The sequence below is a fragment of the Theropithecus gelada genome, chromosome 5 (assembly GCF_003255815.1).
Source record: "Theropithecus gelada isolate Dixy chromosome 5, Tgel_1.0, whole genome shotgun sequence".
In the NCBI taxonomy this organism is placed as follows: Eukaryota; Metazoa; Chordata; class Mammalia; order Primates; family Cercopithecidae; genus Theropithecus; species Theropithecus gelada.
The window spans coordinates 4,898,139-4,919,657 of NC_037672.1; the positions used below are offsets into that span (position 1 = coordinate 4,898,139).

Below are 21,519 nucleotides of genomic sequence, written 5' to 3' on the forward strand. Positions count from 1 at the left end.
AAAAGAAAAAAGAAGCAGCTCTGCAGTAGGGGCCTGTTCTCTCCTACTGAGACTGAGTAAACTGCCCCAGCTTCCCACCCAACCACATTTACGCCCATCTAAAATAACCGGACCTATGCAGAAAGCAAGTGTGCCTTTCGAAGCCCCAGCAAGATGTCGGCACAGAGTAGGTGTTCGAATCAGATCTGTTGACTGAGAGAACTGACTTAGTTGAGTAGCTACTATGTGCCCAAAGTGGCATGTGCAAGCCTCCATTACTCCTCACAAGCGCCCTGTGGTGTCCCAGCATCCAGCCAGGGGGTTTCATCTCCTGAGCCCCGCCATGAATGTGCTGCTGCGTTTTAGTAGACTCTCTTGCTAGAGTGAAGGGTCTTGAGGCTCCTGAAGGAAAGGGGACACCCAGCCCCATCCGAGCCCCAAAGCTGGAGAGTGTGTATGGCCCCATGTGCACAGGGCCAGCTGCCAGGCCATGCCCCAGCTGCCCACCAGGCAGTGGCTCAGTCCACTTCTGGGGAGGGAGTTGGAGGGCGTGGACGCAGCTGAGGGGCAGTGGTTGTCCGCTGCTGGGGAGGGAGTTGGAGGGGCGTGGATGCAGCCGACGGGCAGTGGCTCAGTCCGCTGCTGGGGAGGGAGTTGGAGGGCGTGGATGTAGCCGAGGGGCAGTGGCTCAGTCCACTTCCGGGGAGGGAGTTGGAGGGCGTGGATGCAGCCGAGGGGCAGTGGCTCAGTCCATTTCCGGGGAGGCAGTTGGAGGCGCGTGGATGCAGCCGAGGGGCAGTGGTTGTCCTCTGCTGGGGAGGGAGTTGGAGGGCGTGGATGCAGCCGAGGGGCAGTGGCTCAGTCCATTTCCGGGGAGGCAGTTGGAGGGCGTGGATGTAGCCGAGGGGCAGTGGCTCAGTCCATTTCCGGGGAGGGAGTTGGAGGCGCGTGGATGCAGCCGAGGGGCAGTGGCTCAGTCCACTTCCGGGGAGGGAGTTGGGGGGCGTGGATGCAGCTGAGGGGCAGTGGTTGTCCTCTGCTGGGGAGGGAGTTGGAGGGCGTGGATGCAGCTGAGGGGCAGTGGCTCAGTCCACTTCCGGGGAGGGAGTTGGAGGGGCCTGGATGCAGCTGAGGGGCAGTGGCTCAGTCCGCTGCTGGGGAGGGAGTTGGAGGGGTATGGATGCAGCTGAGGGGCACTCAGCAGTGCCCTAGTGCTGGTGCCAGAGAGGGGAGTAGGCGCCAGGCTGCTCCTCAGAACGGGAAGTCTGGAAAGGCATTCCAGGCCCAGGGAAGCCCCTGAGCAAAGGCTGGCAGGGAGCGGGTGCTACAGGCTGTGTCCCCAGATAGGAAGTACGTCCTTACCAGGAACACTGAGCAGGCACCCACTGCCCTGCACTAGCTGGCTGGGTGCTCTTGAGCTGTGATTTCCTCACCTCTAAGATGAGGATATTGTTGCACCTGACTGAGCTGCTCTGCAGACGGGAGGCTGTATAAAGGCCCTTGCCCAGGGCCTGGAAAATAGCATTCCCTCGGTACAGGGCTAGTGGCAGTGAGGGAGAGGACCAGGTCACTGGTGTGACTGTAGCGCTGGGGGTGGATGCATCCATTTTGACCTGTTTGTTGCAAACGATAGGAACTTGACCCAAAGTGACTTAAGCAGAGAAGGAATTTACTGTGTCCATGAAAAGAGTCAAACTGTAAAATACATCAAGAGGTTTCGTCCGAGCCAAATGTGAGTGACCACCCGAGAGGTACAGTCTTGAGAGCTCCTGAGAACACGTGCCCATGGTGGTTGGGTTACCGCTTGGTTTGTATGTTTCAGGGAGATAGAACACATCAATCAATACATGTAAGGTACACATTGGTTCGGTCTGGAAAGGTGGGACAGCTCGAGGTAGGGGCTTACAGGTCATAGGTGTATTCAAAGATTTTCTGATTGGCCCTTGGTTGAAAGAGTTATTATCTCAAGACCTGGAATCAACAGAAAGGAGCATCTGGGTTAAGATAAGCGGTTGTGGAGACCACGATTCTTATTACATAAAAGAAGTCTCATAAGTGGCCATCCTTAGAGGCAATAGATGGCAAATGTTTCCTATTCGGACTTTTAAAAGGTCCTCGACTCTCGGCTAATCTCTTCAGGATCAGAAAAAGACCTAGAAAGGGAAAGGGATTCTGGAATGTACATTTCCCCCACAAGAGACAGCTTTGCAGAGTCATTTTGTTTTTACTTTGAGGCAGAGTCTCACTCTGTCGCTCAGGTTGGAGTGCAGTGGCACAATCTCGGCTCATTGCAAACTCCACCTCCCAGACTCAAGTGATTCTCCTGCCTCAGCTTCCTGAGTTGCTGGGACTACCGGCACCCACCACCATGCCTGGGTAATTTTTTTATTTTTTGTAGAGACGAGGTTTCACCATGTTGGCCAGTCTGGTGTCAAACTCCGAACCTCAGGTAATCTGCCCGCCTCTGCCTCCCAAAGTGCTGGGATTACAGGTGTGAGCCACCATGCCTGGCCTGCAGAGCCATTTTAAAATATGCCAAAAAATTTTGGGGTAAAATATTTGTATTTCTTTCAGGGCCTGCTCTCTGTCATGTGATGCTCTACTAGAGTCAGCCTAGAATTTGGTATCTTATTGCTACAGTTTTAAGATCTCTGTTTTAATGTTAATGTTATCAGTTGCGCCCGAATTCCGAAGGGAGGATGGTAGAATGAGACATGTCTGACTCGCCGCCTCTTCCCTTCGTGGCCTGAACTAGGTTTTTAGGTTTCTTTGAAATCCCCTTGGCAGAGAGGAGGGGTTCATTCCTCCTCAATCATCAGCTGGCCGCAGGGCTTAGAATTAATTTTTGGCTTACAGCTGACTCTCATGACTGAATGTCTCCTTCAGGTGTGGCTTAATCAAGGGCTCAATTATGTCTCCAGCACCCAGTTTCTTTCTTTCTATCTTTTGACTGTGCTTTTTCTGTGCTGGCTCTATTAATAGACTTTTACCTCACCTCTCTCAGGTTCTAAATCTGCAGGGAAGAGACCCACATCTTTCTCTCAGCAGTCGCAGAAAAAGCCCCATCTCTGCCCCTGAGTAGGTAATATGACCACCCTTTGATCAGCCAGTTTGGCCCAAGGAATGCAATGCCCCAATTGGCCAGGCTTAGCCATAGGCCCATGCCGGGAGCTAACAGGGCTGCTGACATCACCTGAGCTGGGTGGCGTATGTAACACTCCATCTCAGATAATGTGATAGTCATTCACAGAGACGTGAAGTCTTCCACACAGAGAGGGAAGAAGGAAGTGAATCTACAATGAAGACGAGTGGTTAAGAGGAAAGGGGTCTTCTCTGGTGCCTTTTGGTCGTTTACAGCATTTTACAAAACAATGTACGTAAGGAAAAGACTAATCTGTAATCAGAGAAACAAAGGTGACCGCTGCTTAGGTTACAGCTGCCTGTCACATGACTCAGGTCTTGTAATCATGTTCTCTTAAGGCTCAAAATATGTTAAATTTCCAACAGCTTAGATTTTGAACAGCAACTTGTTTTCACATTCCTGAAGATGGGGAAGAGAACTCCGGGCCACAGGCAGTGATTGTCTGCCTGTGGGAGGGTGGGAGATGGGGCTGGGGAGGAGGGAGAAGCCACAGGGCAAACCCTTGACTGCCTTGGCCAGTCAGTGCGGTCAGTCCCCCAGGGTGCGCCGAGCACCCAGATGGGTAGGGATCGTGCTAGCAAAGGAACCACAGAGCCAGATAGCACAAGGCCATTTGCAGGGGTGTAGGGGGAGCTGGCAGCTTGTGGGACATTTGAACTTTACCGCACAGAAGAGGAAAGGCCACCCAAAAGTTCTGATGTGTTAGGATGTGCGTGGGTCATCAGTAGATGTCATGCGCATCCGTGTGAAGAGACCACCAAACAGGCTTTGTGTGAGCAACATGGCTGTTTATTTCACCTGGGTGCAGGCGGGCTGGGTCCCAAAAGAGAGTCAGCGAAGGGAGATAAGGGTGGGCCCGTTTTATAGGATTTGGGTAGGTAAAGGAAAATTACAGTCAAAGGGGGCTTGTTCTCTGGCGGGCAGGAGTGGGGGTCACAAGGTGCTCAGTGGGGGAGCTTTTTGAGCCAGGATGAGCCAGAAAAAGGAATTTCACAAGATAATATCATCGCTTAAGGCAAGGACCGGCCATTTTCACGTCTTTTGTGGTGGAATGTCATCAGTTAAGGCGGGGCAGGGCATTTGCACTTCTTTTGTGATTCTTCAGTTACTTCAGGCCATCTGGGCATATACGTGCAAGTCACAGGGGATGCGAGCGATGGCTTGGCTTGGACTCAGAGGCCTGACAGTAGGAGGAAGCCAGGCAGCAGGAGCTGGCTAGGAAGCTGGTACGTAGGTCCAGGCAGCGCCAGGTGGGTGGAGAAGCCCAGCATCTGTGCTGAGTGAATGTGCAGGTGAGGCTGCGAATCCAATGAGTGCGCAGGTGAGGCTGCGAATCCAATGAGTGCGCAGGTGAGGCTGCGAATCCAGTGCCACCCACCTCACACTCAGGAGGCGCCCCTGCTATCTCATCCTTGAGATGTCTCTTGGGTGGCCTCTGCCTACCGCCACATGTGACCATCCCCCAGTGGCCAGAGAAGGCACCTCAAACTGAACTCCAACACCGCTAGCAGCCTGCAGGCATGCATTCTTCAGCTCCTGTTTCCTTGTGAGCTGCATGGTCAGGTCCCGTCCCAAGCATAAATACTACTGACCATTGTAAAATGGGTGTCTCCAGTGGGGTGGGTGGTTCACCCGGTCAGGAACTGCCAGGAGGGTTCCTGCTGGTTGTTCGTCAAAGGGCGCTTCCCCTCTGGGCACTGTCTCATGGTGCTGGAGTTAATTGCTCTCACCGCAAGAGGTGAGCTCAGCCTGCATGTCTGGCAGCTCCTGGCCAGCAGCAGCGTGAAACCAGGGGCCTGTTGGGACTCGCTGCGACCCTCTTGGGACTGTAGTGTGCTTGACAGGACTTCTATTTAACTTTTTTTTGGTAATAATACAACATGAAAATTGTAAAATACACGCGGTTAACATTTGTAAATGTATCCTTTTAAAACACCCTCTGACACCTGAGTAATGGTTTTAATCGCTCAGATTTCCAAGAACACACCCAAGGATGCGACCGTAGTCCTCCCTCCTCAGGATCAGCCAAGCCAGGAGGCAACTGGAAATATTACCACATATGGGGAATGTCCCTCATTCTTCAGCAGCGGCTCCCTGCCTGCCTCGGGCTGGGAGTGGGATGTGAGCCAGAGGGGGCTCAGGAGGGGCCACCTCCCGGCAGGAGAGAAAGGGACCCCTGGTGTTTTTCTTTCGGAGGAAAGAGCTTTATTTTTAATATAAAAACTATTCTTAACTGTCATAAAAGTCCAGAAAAATACAAAGAAGGACATAAACCTCTTAAGGAATTCCCCCACCCAGTCACAGCGGATAACTCAGTGGGAGACATGCCTCTGGAAATCTCTTTTGCACATCATCTCAGAGCTAACTGAATCCTGTTTTGGATCAAGAGGGCTCATGCTGTATATCCAGGTTTGACATCCTGCTTTTTGCTTTCAAATTTGACATGGATATTTCTAGGCCAGTCAGTGACGATCTGCCCCACCTTTTATTTATTTATTTTTATTTATTTATTTTTTGAGACAGAGTCTCCCTCGGTCTCCCAGGCTGGAGTGCAGTGGTGCAATCCCAGCTCACTACAGTCTCCGCCTCCTGGGGTCAAGCGATTCTCCTGCCTCAACCTCCTGAGTAGCTGGGACTACAGGCGCACACCACCACACCCCGCTAATTTTTTGTGTTTTTAATAGAGATGGGTTTTCACCATGTTGGCCAGCCTGGTCTCAAACTCCCGACCTCAGGTGATCCGCCCACTTCAGCCTCCCAAAGTGCTAGGATTACAGGCGTGAGCCACCATGCCAGCCTGCCCTACCTTATAAATGGCCATATGGTGGCCCACTGGGAATGTGGTTCCCACAGGGGACGTGTGTGTGCCTGTGTGCTTGCATATGTGTGTGTGTATACTTGTGAGCATGTGTGTCTACATGTGTGTACATGTGCATAAACATGTGGGTATGTGTGTGCACGCATGTGTGTGTATTCGTCCATTTTCACACTGCTATAAAGAAATATCCGAGACTGGGTAATTTATAAAAGAAAGAGGTTTAATTCAGTCGCAGTTCTGCACGACTGGGGAGGCCTCAGGAAACTTACAGTCATGATGGAAGGGGAAGCAAGGCACGTCTTACATGGTGGCAGGAGAGAAAGAGAGAGTGCAAAGGAGGAACTGTCAAACACTTACAAAACCATCAGATCTCGTGAGAACTCACTCTCATGAGAACAGCATGGGGGAAACTACCCCCAGGACCCAGTCACCTCCCACCAGTCCCTCCCTCCACATGTGGGGATTATGGGGATTCTAATTTCAGATGAGATTTGGGTGAGGACACGGCCAAACTATATCAGTGTGTATGTGTGTATACACATGCCTGTGTGTATGTATGTATGTGGATACGTGTGCATGTGTGTGTATATGGTGTGTATACATGTATATGTATATGTGTATGTGTATGTATGCATGTACACATGTGTGTGCATGTGTGTATATGTGTGTCTGTATATGTGTGTACATGTGTGTATGTGTGTGTATGCATGTGGATGTGTGTATGGGTGTGTATACATGTGTGTGTATGTGTGTATGTTTATGCGCGTACACGTGTGTACATGTGTATATATGTGTATACGTGTGTATGTGTATATACGTGTGTATACGTGTGTGTATGTGTGTGTATGCATGTGGATATGTGTGTGTGTGTGTGCATGTGTTCTGTGAGTAAGATGAGGGATGGCAGGTAGGGAATGAATTCCAGAAAGAACAAAGTACACGTGCAAAGGACTTGGGACAGGAGGGAGCCGTGGCTGTTGGAGGAAGTATACGGAAGCTGAGGTGTCTGGACCTGAACCCTGATAGGCCCTGCAGGGCCCTGGACCATGTTAAGCAGTTTTTTTTTTTTAGCCTAAGAGCAATGGCATTTATGACTAGGTGTGCAATTGAAAACAACCCCTGTGGCTACATGATGAAGCCCAGATTGGCTGCGTAGAGGCAGGGAGACTGTTTCAGGGCAATTTGGGTCTGGGGCAAAACATGATGGCATCTTCAACACTGGTTGTGGACTGGTGAGTGTGAGAAGCGGATGGATGCAGGTGATCTGTGGGAAGTCAAGGGAGCGGAACTTGGTGATAGGAAAGCACCCCAGGTGTGGCTGCCGGCTGTGTGGGTGGGATGGTGACACCCAGCCAGATGCTCTGCACCTGTGAGCGGCAGTCAGTCACTGTGACAGTGGGTTTTGCAAAAGAGGAAAATTTTATGCACAAGACTGCTGAGCAAGGAGACTGGAGAACAAATCTCAAACTTGCCTCCCAGAGAATAGGGCCTAGGGAGGAATAAGAAGTGGGTGATCTAAGGCGTGGGAAAGATGACTGGCTGGTGCGGAGAGTGAGGGCATTGGGATTTTGGGTGAACATGATTGAGCTACATGGTTCTTCATGGGACGTATGTTTAAGAAAAAGACAGTGTTAGCATGATCCAAGAAAGGTGTTTTTGGCCCTCTGAAGTCGGGCATTCGCTCAGGCCTACTTGAAGGGCTCATGGTCCCTACTGGCTTAAAATGGACAAGAGCTAACTGTAAGTTCCCAAAAAACAACTTTAAGCAACCATTACTATAGCGATCCACACATTAGAGGTGTTATCTGTAAGGGAGCTACTGGGAATTGGGTTACGTATTGTTTGGCCACATGACTTTTAGCTATATAGGTTAAAAAATTAAGGCGCGAGTGACTAGAAGCAAGCAGGCAGATTAAGTTTGGAGTTCCGATCAGATGCATCCCTCAGTTTCAAGGCTGGATGATGCAGCGGCCAGCACTTAGTGGAGCAGCACGTGGGCAGATGTGGTTAACACCCACTGATGGGGCATGGCCAAGGGGATGCAGGATGCCCAGCCGCACAGTGGTGAAAGGTGCCACGCAGCACATGGTAGGTGTTGAGTTAGTGTGGATATGTATGGAGGAGTATGGAGAAGCCATGGTCATCCTCTTCCACTCTGAGAGGGCTGTCCTATGGAAGAGGGTCAGACGAATCAGGTGGCACCAACATGCAGAGTGGGGTTCAGAACACGGAGATCATAAGAGGCAGACCTGAGATTCAAGCTAAGGTGTTGCTGGCAGCCACTGCAACATGCTGTCTTCTGAGTTAATTACAGTGTGGAAAATGCATTTTTTTGAGACAGGGTCTCACTCTGTCACCTAGGGTGAAGTGCAGTGGCACAATCACAGCTCACTATAGCCTCAACCTCCTGAGCTCAAGTGATCCTCCCACCTCAGCCTCCCAAAGTGCTGGGATTTGAGTCATGAGCCACTGCGTCCAGCCTGAAAATGAATTTCTAACCTGTCTTAGGTGCCCCCAACTTCCCAGTACAGACAGGCATTTTGCTCCTTATATAGGAAAGTGTATCAACCAGGGTTTTCCAGAGAAACAGAACCATTAGGTGGATGAATGGTGGGTGGATGGATGGATAGATGGATAAGTGGATGCATGGGTGGGTGGATGGATGGGTTGGTGGATGGATGGGTGGATGGGTGGGTGGGTGGATGGATGGATGGATGCATGCATGAGTGGGTGGATGGATGGGTTGGTGGATGGATGGGTGGATGGATGGGTAGGTGGATGGGTGGATGGATGGGTTGGTGGATGGATGGGTGGATGGATGGGTAGGTGGATGGGTGGATGGATGGGTGGGTAGATGGATGGGTAGGTGGATGGATAGGTGGGTGAATGGATGGGTGGATGGGTGGTTGGGTGGGTGGGTAGATGGATGGATGGATGGATGGATGGATGGATGGATGGATGGATGGATGGATAGATGAATGGAGGAGTGGATGGATGGATTGGTGGGTAGGTGGATGGGTAGGTGGGTAGGTGATTGATGGGTAGATGAATGCATGGGTGGTCAGATGAATGGATTAATGGATGGATAGATACATGAGTAGATGGATGGGTGGATGGGTGGATGGATGAGTGGGTGGATGGGTGGGTGGGTGGGTGGGTGGATGAGTGGGTGGATGGATGGGTGGAAGGGTGGGTGGATGGATGGGTGGAAGGGTGGGTGGATGGATTGGTGGATGGGTGGGTGGATGGGTGGATGGATGGGTGGGTGGATGAGTGTGGATGGATGGATGAATAGATGGATGGGTGGATGGATGGATCAATAGATGGATGGATGGATGGATGGATGAATGGAGGAGTGAATGGATTGGTGGATTGGTGGATGGGTGGATTGGTAGATGGGTTGGTGGCTGGGTGGATGGATGGATGGATGGATAGATAATTAGATAGATAGATAGATAGATAGATAGATAGATAGATAGATAGCCACAGCCATATACTAAGAAATTTGTTTTAAGAACTTGGCCCACACAATTGTGCAGGCTGACAATTCTGCAATGTGAAGGGCAGGCCAGCAAGCCAGGGACTCAGGCAGGAGTCAATATTCCAGGCTGGGCTTCTTCTCTGGGAAACCTCAGTATTTACTCTTCAGGCTGTCAACAGACTCCATGAGGCTCCTGCATTCTTGAGGGCAATCTCCTTTTCTTGCAGTCAGCTGACTGTCAATGTGAGCTGCATCTACAGCACACTTTCACATCTAGACTAGCGCATGACCAAACAACCGGGCCCCACAGCCCAGCCACGTCAACACGTACAATTCAGCTGTCTCAGAGGGCAAGGTGAATGGGTGGAAAGGGACTTCTTGTCTGGCCTGAGGCCCTCCCGGGTCCGTGGCTTGAGGATTCGCACTCTGAGACCTTTCTGCTTGCTTGGCGGGGCAGGGCAGAGCAGGAAAACAACGCTGTAGCCACAGGAGCTTTTGTAAATTGCACGCTTAGTCATAAATGCCATTGCTGTTAGGCTAAAAACCAAACTGCTGAACACAGTCCAGGGCCATGCAGGGCCTATCCTGTCCTCACCTTTCCCAGCTCGGGTCAGACACCTCAGCTTTCTTCTTCTTTTTTTTTTTTTTTTTTTTTTTTTTGAGACGTAGTCTTGCTCTGTCACCCAGGTGCTGGAGTACAGTGGCACAATCTCAGCCTACTGCAACCTTCACCTCCCTGGTTCCAGTGATTCACCTGCCTCACCCTCCCGGGTAGCTGGGACTATAGACATGTACCACCACGCCCGGCTAATTTTTGTATTTTTAGTGGAGACAGGGTTTTGCCATGTTGGCCAGGCTGGTCCCGAACTCCTGATCCACCCGCCTCACCCTCCCAAACTGCTGGGATTACAGGCGTGAGCCACCGTGCCCAGTCAACACCTCAGCTTTCTTATGCTTGCCCCAGCAGCCAAGGTTCCTCCTGCCCCAGGCCTTTGCACACACACTTTATTCTTCCTGGAATTCATTTCCTACCTGCCATCCCTCACCTTATACACACACACACACACACACACACACACACACACACACACACAGCAAGGGGAGCAGCTCATTGCTGGAGTCCTGTGGTTTCTTGAACTGTCCTCTTACAGGCCCTGAGGCCAAATGCACACCAGGGTTTGCTCAAGCAGTGAGAGCTCAAACTGTTGGAATGTGCCTGAAAAATAAGGGCCCCACAGTGAAAGAATATCTCCTTTGTTTAAACTCATCCAACTGGTCTGAGGAGAGGGTGTGTCCTGGTAGACTGAGGGTGACAATAGGAGGTTTGGAGCCACATGTGTGTGTCTGAGAGATAGGTTTGCACCAGAATCCCGGACCTTAGGGCCTCCCTGGCCAAGACAAAGAAAAGAAACACAAGCAGGACTGTGTGGCTGGGAGAAAGGGTCGGGAGGGGCCTCGTAGGCCAGGACGGTGGTGGGGGAGCCCCGTGGCGCCACAGCAGAGAGCAGGACAGGCAGTGGAAGCTGGAGGTGTTGGGAGGCAGCGCTGCAGAGGGGAGCCCAGATTTAGATTCACAGATGCAGACAGGACATCTTGTCCCCCAGTGAGGATGGGACAGTGCTGTGAGCACACAGGCCTGTGCTCACCCTCATGGTGCTGAGAGCCAGAGAAGGTCAGCACTGACTCAGCCTTGAGGGACACAGCATGGCCCCAGGGCCTGCTTGGTGAGCACAATCCAGGAGGGCCTCCAGGAGGAGGGGACACTTGAGTCAGGACCAGTAGGATGAGGAAGAACGGCCAGTGAATGGGAGAGGGAGCACTGCGTGGTGCTTCCCCTGGGGTTCCACAGCACACCGTGGAGCAGAGGAGCGGAGGAGAGGTGTGCAAGGCTGTGGAGGGGCAGGGTCCTGGGGCCACCTGATAGCCATGACATTGCCCCGCTAAGCCACTGTCCCCTCTCTGCCCCATAGGCTGTGGGAGAGGTCCCGGGGTGTGGAGGGAGAGCTCGCCTGGAGGGACAGTGGCCACCATCATTATGACAGTGATGTCACTGTAGGTCCTGCAGGGACCTCCTGCTGGGAGGGCTGGAACTTTGGAGCCTGGGCCCAGCTTAAGTGAGACTCACCCCTGTATGCAGGGCCTCCTTGTGCAGGCCAAGGCAGCATGAGCTAGTGGGATGCACCACGGAGCCCAGGCCTTGGGAGAAATGTGGCCCCTTGCTGGCCCTGGGGGCCCAGGCTGAGCAAGGCTAGGACCTGAGGCCCAGCCGGTCAGCCAGCCCTGTGCTGGTGCGGGGGGTGTGGCTGTGACTGGTGGGCTGTGTGGAGGAAGGGGGTGTCAGAGAGGCTCCTCTCAGGGGCCTCTGAGATTGGTGGGGTCAGGGGAGCTGGGCGTACCCTGAGGGGACTTAGGGCTGGACATTGGTGGGCGAGTTGGCCGGGACAACCTGTGCCTGCTGGAGTGGAGGTGGCACAGGTCCCTGAGGCTTCACAGCAAACCTGAGATGGCCCTGGAGGTCCAGGTGGGAGGCAGGAAGTAAGGTGGAGGAAAGGTCAAGCCACCTAGCCTGGCTCCCAGGTCTGGCTCTGCCACTTCTTGGCTATGTGACCTTGGGCAAGTCACACAACCTCTCTGAGCCTGGGCTTCCTGAGGCAGTCCCCCTGCCATGCTGCAAAAACGCCTCCCTGCAGGATGTTCCCTGGGGAAACCAGCGCACCTCAGCAGTGAGGCCGCCCCACCCTCTGCAGAGACACCCACCCAGGCTTGCTTCCTTCCAGCTGTGCCTGGCCTGCGCAGGTCCCGGGGGTGAGGTGCTCTCCTGCAGGGCCTTCAGGAACCTGGGGCCAGAGGAGCTGGCTCGAGGCCAGAAAGCTGGCCGGGCCTCTGGGGTCAACTGGGCCTCACCCATCCTGCCCGCCCTGGCAGACCCATGGAGAAAGCCTCCCTGCCGCTGGCCGAGTGAGATTGAATGCCAGTTCTGCAGCTGGCCACGGGGTGGGGACCTTTGAGCCCTTCTCACCCACGAGGCAGTGGAGACTCAGCCAGGTGAGGTGTGACACTCAGAATCCCATAGCTGGAGCCCAGAGTGATGAACAGACCCCCTGCTGGGGACAGCCCCTTATGTGACCCTCACCCAGCCTTCCAGATACCCAGGCAACCAAGCTGCAGATAGAAAACAGGACTGGAGCCTGGGGAGAGGTGATCCCTGCCAGCCCCCTAGACCCCTGACCCCAAGTCCTGGGCCCTGTAGGCCACAAACGAGTGACCCAGCCCAGCCCACGTGCTCAGGACACCCCTGGCCCCTCCCTGTTGCTATGGTCTGCCAAACCAGGCTGCTCCCCGGGACCTCTGGTGATGCAGTGTCCCAGTCCCAGTGCCACACTCCCAGAGAAGGCAACCATTCACAGCAACTTCAGAAGCCGCCCAGGTGCTCCCTCCAACACCTCAGCCACACCACCCCTCTACCGCCCCTCACAGTCATCCCCAAGGGTACCTCTGCTTCCCACACCCACCTCCCAACACCCTGCCAGCCTTCCTGCTTGCCTGCCAGCTCCAAGTCTTCCTCGAATCGCCCTCCCCAGAGGCTCCCACAGCCTGGAGCCCATGGTGTCATCCTCACGCCTGCCCTTCTCTCCTTCCCCAGCATGCGGGGCATGACTGCCCACCGTCTGCTCCCTCTCCATTTCTCCCTCCAGCAAAGACCTGACCCCAGCTAAACCCAAGAGACCGTTCACTCACCAGTCTTTCTCCCTTTAAATATGCAATTGCAGATGGCAGGGGGCACTGCCCAGCTATCCTGCCACACCACCCCCCTGACATCTTCTCTCTGCCGCCAGCACCTTGGTGCCCCTCCTCTAGCCTCCCCCAGCAGGAAGCAGGAATGTGGCCACAGGGAGGCCTGCCCCCGGCGCCAGCACTGAACTCTCCTGCCCTTCGGTGTCAGCCTCCGGTCCATTACATATTTACTTATGTGTCAGTTCACCACCCCAGCCTACCCCTGCCAGGGGCCTTATGTCTCTGGCTTTCCATGTCTGAAACAAGGTCTGATATCACCAGGTCTTGGATAAAGCTAGAAATGATTTTCCTTTTTCGTTCCTTTGATCTCATTTGTCTTGATTGTTCCACCGTAATTCAGAAGATGGTGATTTGGTTCCTGTAAGTGCAGGGCTGCTATCTTAAATGACACATTGAGTGTCTTAAATGTCTTAAGAGACACGGTCTGAAATGACAATTCTAAGTTTCTGTGGACTGGCTGATGGATTTCTCAGCACCAAGAAACCCTGATCTCCACACCATGCAAGTGGTTCATTTCTGGCAAACACCAGGATTCTTTTCCTCTTCGCAAACTCGAGATAGCAGCAGGCGGCCGAGGGCCTCTTCTTGGCGGACTTGCTGGATATACTCTGTGTGTGTGTGTGTGTGTGTGTGTGTGTGTGTGTGTGTGTGTGTGTGTGTCTGTGTGTCTGTGTATGTGTGTGTGTGAGATAGAGAGAGACAGAGACAGAGAGAGAGAGAGAGAGACTCACTCTGGGCCCAGATTCAACTAAAACATGGCATTCTGGGGTATTTCCTGAGTCCATCCTCCAGATCACCCCAACTACTGGGGCTCCAAAATCCAGTGCATACCTCACAGATTTGGTGACTTTTGTGAAATGCGTGAATGGCAATGGTTTACACTTTTCATAGTTGACCAGATGTCTCCACTTCCATTTTCTCTTTTGCTAATCACAGTGATTCTAATACAGCACTTGAGTTTTTTGTTTGTTTGTTTTTTGAGACAGGGTCTCACTATGTCACCCAGGTTTGAAGTGCAGTGGTGTGATCACAGCTCACTGCAGCCTCGACCCCCTGGGCTCAAGAGATCCTCCCACCTCAGCCTCCTCAGTGGCTGGGACTCCAGGTACATGCCAGCACACTCAGCTAATTTCTGTAATTTTTGTAGAGATGGGGTCTCGCCATATTACCCAGGCTGATCTCAAACTCCTGAGCTCAAGTGATCTGCCCACCTTGGCCTCCCAAAGTGCCGGGATTACAGGTGTGAGCCACCATGCCCATCCAAATTGACCATTTTAACTATTTTATTTTATTTTATTTTATTTTATTTTATTTTATTTTATTTATTTTTTTGAGATGGAGTCTTACTCTGTCACCCAAGCTGGAGTGCAGTGGTGTGATCTCAGCTCACTGCAACCTCTACCTCCTGGGTTCAAGCAATTTTCCCACCTCAGCCTCCCGAGTAGCTGGGATTACAGGCATGCACCACCATGCCTGGCTAATTTTTGTATTTTTAGTAGAGATGGGGTTTTGCCATATTGGCCAGGCCGGTCTTGAACTCCTGACGTAAGGTGATCCACCCACCTCAGCCTCCCAATGCACTGGGATTAGAGGCATGAGCCACCACCCCCGGCCCATTTTAACCATTTTAAAGTGTGCCATTCAGTACCGTTCACTGCATTCACAACATTGTGCCACCAGCCCTACTCTCCAGCTCCGGAACATTCCAGCTCCAGAACATTCCAGCTCCGGAACGTTTTCTTCACCACAAGAGGAAACCCCATACCCATTAAACAGTCCCTCCCCATTCCTCTCTTCCCCAGTCCCTGGCCACTGTGAATCCATGCTCTGTCTCTATGGACTTGCCTGTTCTGGACATTTCAAAGAAGTGGAATCGTACATTATGTGGTCTTTGGTGTCTGGCTTCCTTCACGGAGCCAACAAGCATGTTTGGGGCTTGTCCCTGCTGTGGCATGTGTTGGAACTTCAAGGCCTTTTAAGGCTGAAGGGTATTCCGTCACATGGACATGCCACATTCTGTGTATCTATTTGTCCATTGATGGACACCTGGCTTGTTTCCACGTTGCAGTGATTTTGAGTAATGCAGCTAGGAACATGGATGACCATCATCTGTCTGAGTCCCTGTTTTCCATTCCTCCGGGTGTCCGTCCAAGAGTGGATGGCTGGGGCATATGATAACTGTGTGGAACGTGTCGCAGAACTGTGGAAGACTGCTCCCACATAGCTGCACTGAAGCCATACTTTTCAGAGGGCAGCAGACAGGGATTCCGGGCAGAGCCTGGCCTCTTCCTGCCACTAGCCTTCAGCCTCCTTCCAGTTCCTCTCTCAGCCCCGCCCAGGCGAGGCAAGGGAAGCATCCCTGTGGATGGAAAGCCCCAGGCTCCCTGGAAAGGCTCCTCCTGGGAGGGGACGCGTGAGCCAGCTCTGAGGGATGTGGGGTTTCTCAGTCTGCTGAGGAAGACAGGCAAGAGAGTAGGGGTTGCAGGTCCTGCAAGGCAGAGCTAGAAGGCAGGTGGCTGCTTGGCGAGGAGCTCCACAGAGCTTGCGGTGGCTGAGGTCATACTAACACACACGGCCAGCACCCACAGGTACAGTCCACAGCCAGTGCTGACCTATGTCCACGCCTTCCTCCCCACAGCTCAGGGTGTGGGCTCTGGGGGACCTCATTACGCAGATGAGCAGACTAGGGCTCCAGGGGCTAACTCACTCCTATGGCATCCCAGAAGCACTGGCATCCATGCCCTGACCACCAAGCTGTGTGCCTCTCCACGGTGACTCCAGACAAGAAGCTGGGCTCAGAGAGGCCTAACAACTCTCCCACGCTCACACACCAGGGCCTTCTGGTGGAGGGAGGGTTTGCGCCCGGGCCTGGGCCTTGCCTGGCGTCGTTGCTCACTGTCCACACCCCAGCCTCCTGGGCTATGAAGTCTGGGGAGTTAAACCCTCCACCTCCTGCTCTCAGATGGCAGCTGTGACCGCTCACTGAAGTAACGAATATGACCGCCAAAGGAAATCTATAAAAGCTCAGACATCCGCGGGCAGGTAGGGGTCCTGCTCTGGGCCACGTTAATGAACTCGGTCTGCAGCAGCAGATGCCTTTGTAGGGGTCAAGAGCGGAAAGTTCTGGCTCCAGCTTCACCACTGGGCGCTGTGTGTTCCCTGTGTGTCCCTGACAGGGTCACCGTCCCTGAGCTCAGTTCTTTCACTGCAGAGAGGGTGCCAGGAACCGCCAGGAGGCCGCGCACACTGAGGGCCACCCCGTCCTCAATGCAGTCCTGCCCCTGCATTGCTTGGCGGCAGCACACGGCCCAACGGTGTCCCTTGCTGCGTGCTAACTGGTCCCTTCTGTTTTGCCTTTTTGTTTGAAGAGACACTTGTCGCCCGAGGAGTTCCAGGAAGTGTTTGGGATGAGCATCGAGGAGTTTGACCGCCTGGCCCTCTGGAAGAGGAATGACCTTAAGAAGAAAGCCCTTTTGTTCTGACAGCTGCCAGCCTGCCCCGCCGGTGTGTGCCGGGCGCCGAGGCGAGGGGTCCCTGGCGAGCACCACGCACACCCCTCCCACATACCTTGCTCTGGCTTCTCTGTGTCGATGGGGTGGGCGGGAGGGGGTCCCCCAGCAGGTGCAGCCCCTGTGCCTGCCGGCGACGCTCCTGCCCGTAGTTTAGGGCCGAGATGGCTAGCTTCACACCACCCTTCCCCGCTGTGGCTTGGTGTCAGGGAGAGGCTGCAGAGTGGCTGTGTCGGGCATTAGACAGAGCACACAGGTGGCTGCAGCCCAGTCCACCTTCCCAGCATCCTCGAGGTGCCCTGGCCCTGGTGCTAGGCACGTGGGGGACGGAGGTGGCTGGGACGTGAGCTGTGAGACTTGTTGATGACAGGTGCTGACACCATTGTTGGGGGTGGGCACACGGCCCTTCGGAGCCTGGGCAGCCTGGCCTCACGGGCAGACTCGCAGACAGGGCAGGGAGCGTCCGGGACAGTGCCAAGAGTGGGGTATGTGATTTTTGCAGGCGTCTGTGATGGGTCTCTTTAGGGACAAATGCCAACAAGGGACAAGACAGGGCACCTTCCGCCAGCGCCCCTCCATGTGCTGCGTTCCTCTTCCAGATCACCCCCTAGATGCCTACACAATATCTTTAAAGTAACACAGAAGTTTTTATTTTATTAAAAAGTATAGCCTACTTACACGCGAGATGACATATATAGAGTTTAATTTTACAGTCCCTCCGCAGGGGAGCGGCCTCCAGCCTTATCCTCCACCGCTCGGATCTGTGTGGTTTCAGTCAGTTCTTGGTGTGGTCTCATACATAGAGCTCCCTGTCTGGTTTCTTTTTTTCTTTCTTTTTTCTTTTTCTTGTCACACAGGTAACCTTAAAGACAGACCCCTCTAAATAACGCTTTGTAAATACACGTGAAGTAGAGCCACCACTGTTCTCCTTGAGGTTATTTTTCCAAATCTTGGAGAGAAAACATCCTCCTCTGACGGCCAAAGCCTCAGAATCAAGGGTTTCCACGTACCCGGCCTGATACCCGACGCAGCTCTTGGTGCACCATCCTTGTGCTGCGGCTGGCGGTGTCTTAGCCTGAAGCAGAAACCCCACCCGCCCCAGGAGTGATGTGCTCCCTGAAACAGACAACCACACGCTGTTGGGGAGAGAAGGATGGAGATGGGATGGAGATATGGCTCTTCTCGTCTTCGAAGCCAGCAGGGCATCCTGGAGCAGGAGGCTGGCCGGGCTCCCCAAGCGAAGGCATTGGTGTCTGTCATTAGGTGTGCGTTAGGGTGCAGCGCCGACCGTCACAGGATGCAGATAAGCGCGCTGAGAGGTGGATGAAACACCAAAGTCTGTTTCCCTGTCCGCAGTGGGTGTTGCCTCTTTGTGTGTGTCCCGATGTTCCTGCCTGTGAGTTGGCCTTACTCCGCTTCCTTAGCGCCCATGACACGCCAAGTCCCGTTTCGCACTCGGCTTCTTACCCGCCCGGCTCGGCTAGGGACGGGGAGTTTTTAGCACCTAATATGCTTCCTGCCATTGAGCAATCTGAGCCTGAGCAACTGGAAACCCCCATTTCTCATTAGTGCAATGTCATGTCTGATCCCAGGAAGCCTGGAAAATAAAAGACGATGCATTATAACTTGCGGCAGTACAAGACCACTTGTTATGAACTTGTGTGATTTGAAAGGCAAGTCCCCTTCTGCAAGTAGTGCTTGGGGAGGGCACCCATTCCAGGCATAGCGCTGGGTGTGTTCACGGGGCAAGCGAGGCCTTGGGAAGGGGCCAAGTGTTCCCATTGGATATTCCCCAGAGGCAGCTTGCACAGATGCATTCCTGGGCCCTCACCAGGGCCAGGCCCTCTGCTGATGGCAGTGATGAGGGAAACTTGATACACACCTGCCCCGGAGGTTGGGGAGACAAGGACAGCAAGGCTGATCGCTGCTCTGTGGAGCTGGCCCCAGGGAGGTCCCAAATACACCACCAGGTCAGGGGAAGCTTTCTAGACAAGATGCTGCCCAAACTAAGTCTTGGCAAATGGGAGATAAGGGAATAAACACTCCCCAATAAGGGAAAGGCATTCTGGGCAGCTGGAACAGCAGTAGCGGAGGCGCTGAGGCTGGACACAGCCTCCCAAGTTCTGGAAATTTCGGTGGCTGGTTATGGCTGAACACAGGGCCAAGGAAAAGGGTGGAAGGAAAGAGACTGGAGGCAGGGCTCCCACATGGGATTAAACAGTGCCCTGCTGGGATTAAACATCTCATCATCTCTAATCTTATTCCCATAACATTCATGATTCTTTCTAACTTTCAGTCTTCCCCAAAAAAGCTTGTCCATACACACAACCTGCCACCACCGTCTACCCAGTTACACACTCAGAAATCAGCATTGTCCTCAGTTTCTTACCCCGGGCCCAAGGACAACTGTCCACAAGCCCTAGTAAGTGCCACCTCCCAAGCATCGGCCTACAGCTCTCCACCTGCACAGATGTCCCCGGTGGGGCATGCTGAGAACAGGAGGTGGCACTCTGACCCATGACCCTAGACACAGGAATAAGCCTGGCCTGGCCCTGGCAGCCAGGACATGCAGGCACCCTGGCCACCCTCAGGCCCCTCCCCTGTTACAGCACAGCCTTCCTCTGCCGTCTGCTCCCACACTTGCCCCTGAGCAAACTGTGTCCACCCAACGCCAGAGTGATGCTTTGAAAACATCAGTCAGATCACACCAAGCTCCCAGCAGCCTTCTTCTGTGGCTTCAAGAGCCAGGCCTTATGTGACCCCCACTTGCCATTCCCGTCCACCCCCCTGCCCCTGAGTTTGTCCCCATGGTCACAGTCCCAAACTGTGGCTCTCTCTGAGTTCTTCAGACACCAAGCCTGCCGGTTTTCACCCACGATCTCCCTCCTGGGGGAGCTCTGCTGCTTCTCAACACAGGGTCCCTCCCTTCCTTCTCAATTCAACTCAGAAGCTCCCCTCTCAGACAGGGCCCTCCGCTGACTTTCCAAATTGCCACCTATCCCGACGTTCCTCATGGTACCTGCTCATGCCCTCTGTGTGTCAGCAGTTTCTTCTATTTTATCTTATTTTATTTATGTATGTATTTATTTGAGACCGAGTCTCACTCTGTCACCCAGGCTTGAGTGCAATGGCGCGATCTCCGCTCACTGCAACCTCCACCTCCCGGGTTCAAACGATTCTCTTGCCTCAGCCTCCCGAGTAGCTGGGATTACAGGCGTGCCTCACCACACCTGGCTAATTTTTTGTATTTTTAGTAGAGACGGGGTTTCACCGTGTTAGCCAGGATGGTCTTGATCTCCTGACCTCGTGATCCGCCCTCCTTGGCCTCCCAAAGTGCTGGGATTACAGATGTGAGCCACCGTGCCCGGCCCACAGTTTCTTCTTTCTCTCTTTATTGACCATTTCCGTCCATCAAACCCTAAGCCCGAGAGGGCTGGCGACTTTGTAACCGTGCTCTATGAACTGGGAATGTCTTTGGAGTATTTCCTAGCAAGGCTGGAGCCCATCTGGTCTCTGTGCTTTCCCCAAAGAGTCTCATGGCGCTCGTGCTTCTAGAACAGCGCTGTCCAATCCCACTGCCCGTGATGACAATGACATTCTACATCCGCACTGTCCAACACGCCAGCCACCAGCACTTGAAATGCAGCCAATGTGAGTGGAACTGAGATTTCAATGTAACTCTTTTAGAGTGCAGGAGCCACATGTGGCTACTGGCTGCGTGCTAGACAGTGCAGTGCCCTGAGGATTAGAAACTGCTGCTGCCCTAAGCTTAGACGTGCATGTCCACAGGCCCTGGGATCTGTCACTCTTGTCTCGCTACGAGTGTTCATTGGTGCCTGGTCTATAGGATCCATTGAGAATGCACTTGCCGAGCATGCATCTGTGCCTGGTACTGCCCTGGGTGCAGGGGTTTGCTTGGCACAGTTCTTGCCCTCCAGACTCATGACGTCTGCCATCTGAACCTCAGAGCCCCAGGTTCTAAGCCAGTTTGGCTCAGTCTTCCATGCCAGTCTTCGTGTCTGCCAGTGGCACCAACCTTCCCAATTCAGCACCACCCTGGGCCTGTGTGAGGAACTCCCAGGAGAGATGGGCAGGGAGACATCAGACATCGGCGCCTGCAGGGCCTCCGTCCTCAGCCCTTCTCTCCAGGGCAGCTGTGTGCATTCCAAGCTATTTAAATCGGAACCAAAAGCTTCAGAATTCACTGCAGCCATGCGAGAGAACGTGACAATCTCACACAGGTCTTAGTGTTCGGCTGAAAAGTGACACTTGTCACCTCTAGTGGTTGGAACTAGTCACATGTCCCTGCCCAGCTGCAAAAGGGTCTAGGGAGCACAGGCTGTCTGTCTGAGAAGAGGGAGGATGAGAACCAGGAGCAAGCCTTACCAACTACAGCCCAGGCTACACGGGTGTCTTCTCTTCCCCAAGTCCAAGCCCCAGTGCCTTCGGTGGCTCTTGGTGGGAACTCACTTGGAGCCCTCCCCTGCCCTGGCCACCATCCTCTCTGGGTGAGCCATTCACTCATTCATCCACACAGATCTGCATGCTGGCTCCAACCTGGCCCCTATACCCACCGAGTCTCTGCCATGTGCAGTGACCCCCCCCCAGAGGGCTTTCACCCACAGAGCACCATGTTCTCCTGTGTGACCTGCTGTCCCCAGCACAGGTGATCAGACCAAGGATGGCCCCTGAGCCATCGGCAGAGTGAATCCCTAGTGGCCCAGGGCAACGCTGTGCCCCATGGAAAGACTTTGCTCTACTTGGACATTGATCTACTCAATCCGAAGCTCTCCCA

The 21,519-nt window shown here is 53.5% G+C and overlaps 1 protein-coding gene across 7 annotated transcripts in view; it reads left to right on the plus strand.

The window, feature by feature from the left end:
- ABLIM2 (actin binding LIM protein family member 2) overlaps positions 1–18,366 on the plus strand; it is a 193,437-nt gene extending 175,071 nt beyond the window's left edge. For all 7 annotated transcript variants that reach the window (XM_025386403.1, XM_025386398.1, XM_025386399.1 and 4 more), the window contains one exon: positions 16,584–18,366. In XM_025386403.1, the coding sequence (XP_025242188.1) occupies positions 16,584–16,697 (114 nt within the window). In that variant the 3' untranslated portion in view covers positions 16,698–18,366. The remainder of the gene's footprint in view (positions 1–16,583) is intronic.
- Positions 18,367–21,519: the final 3,153 nt, after the last annotated feature.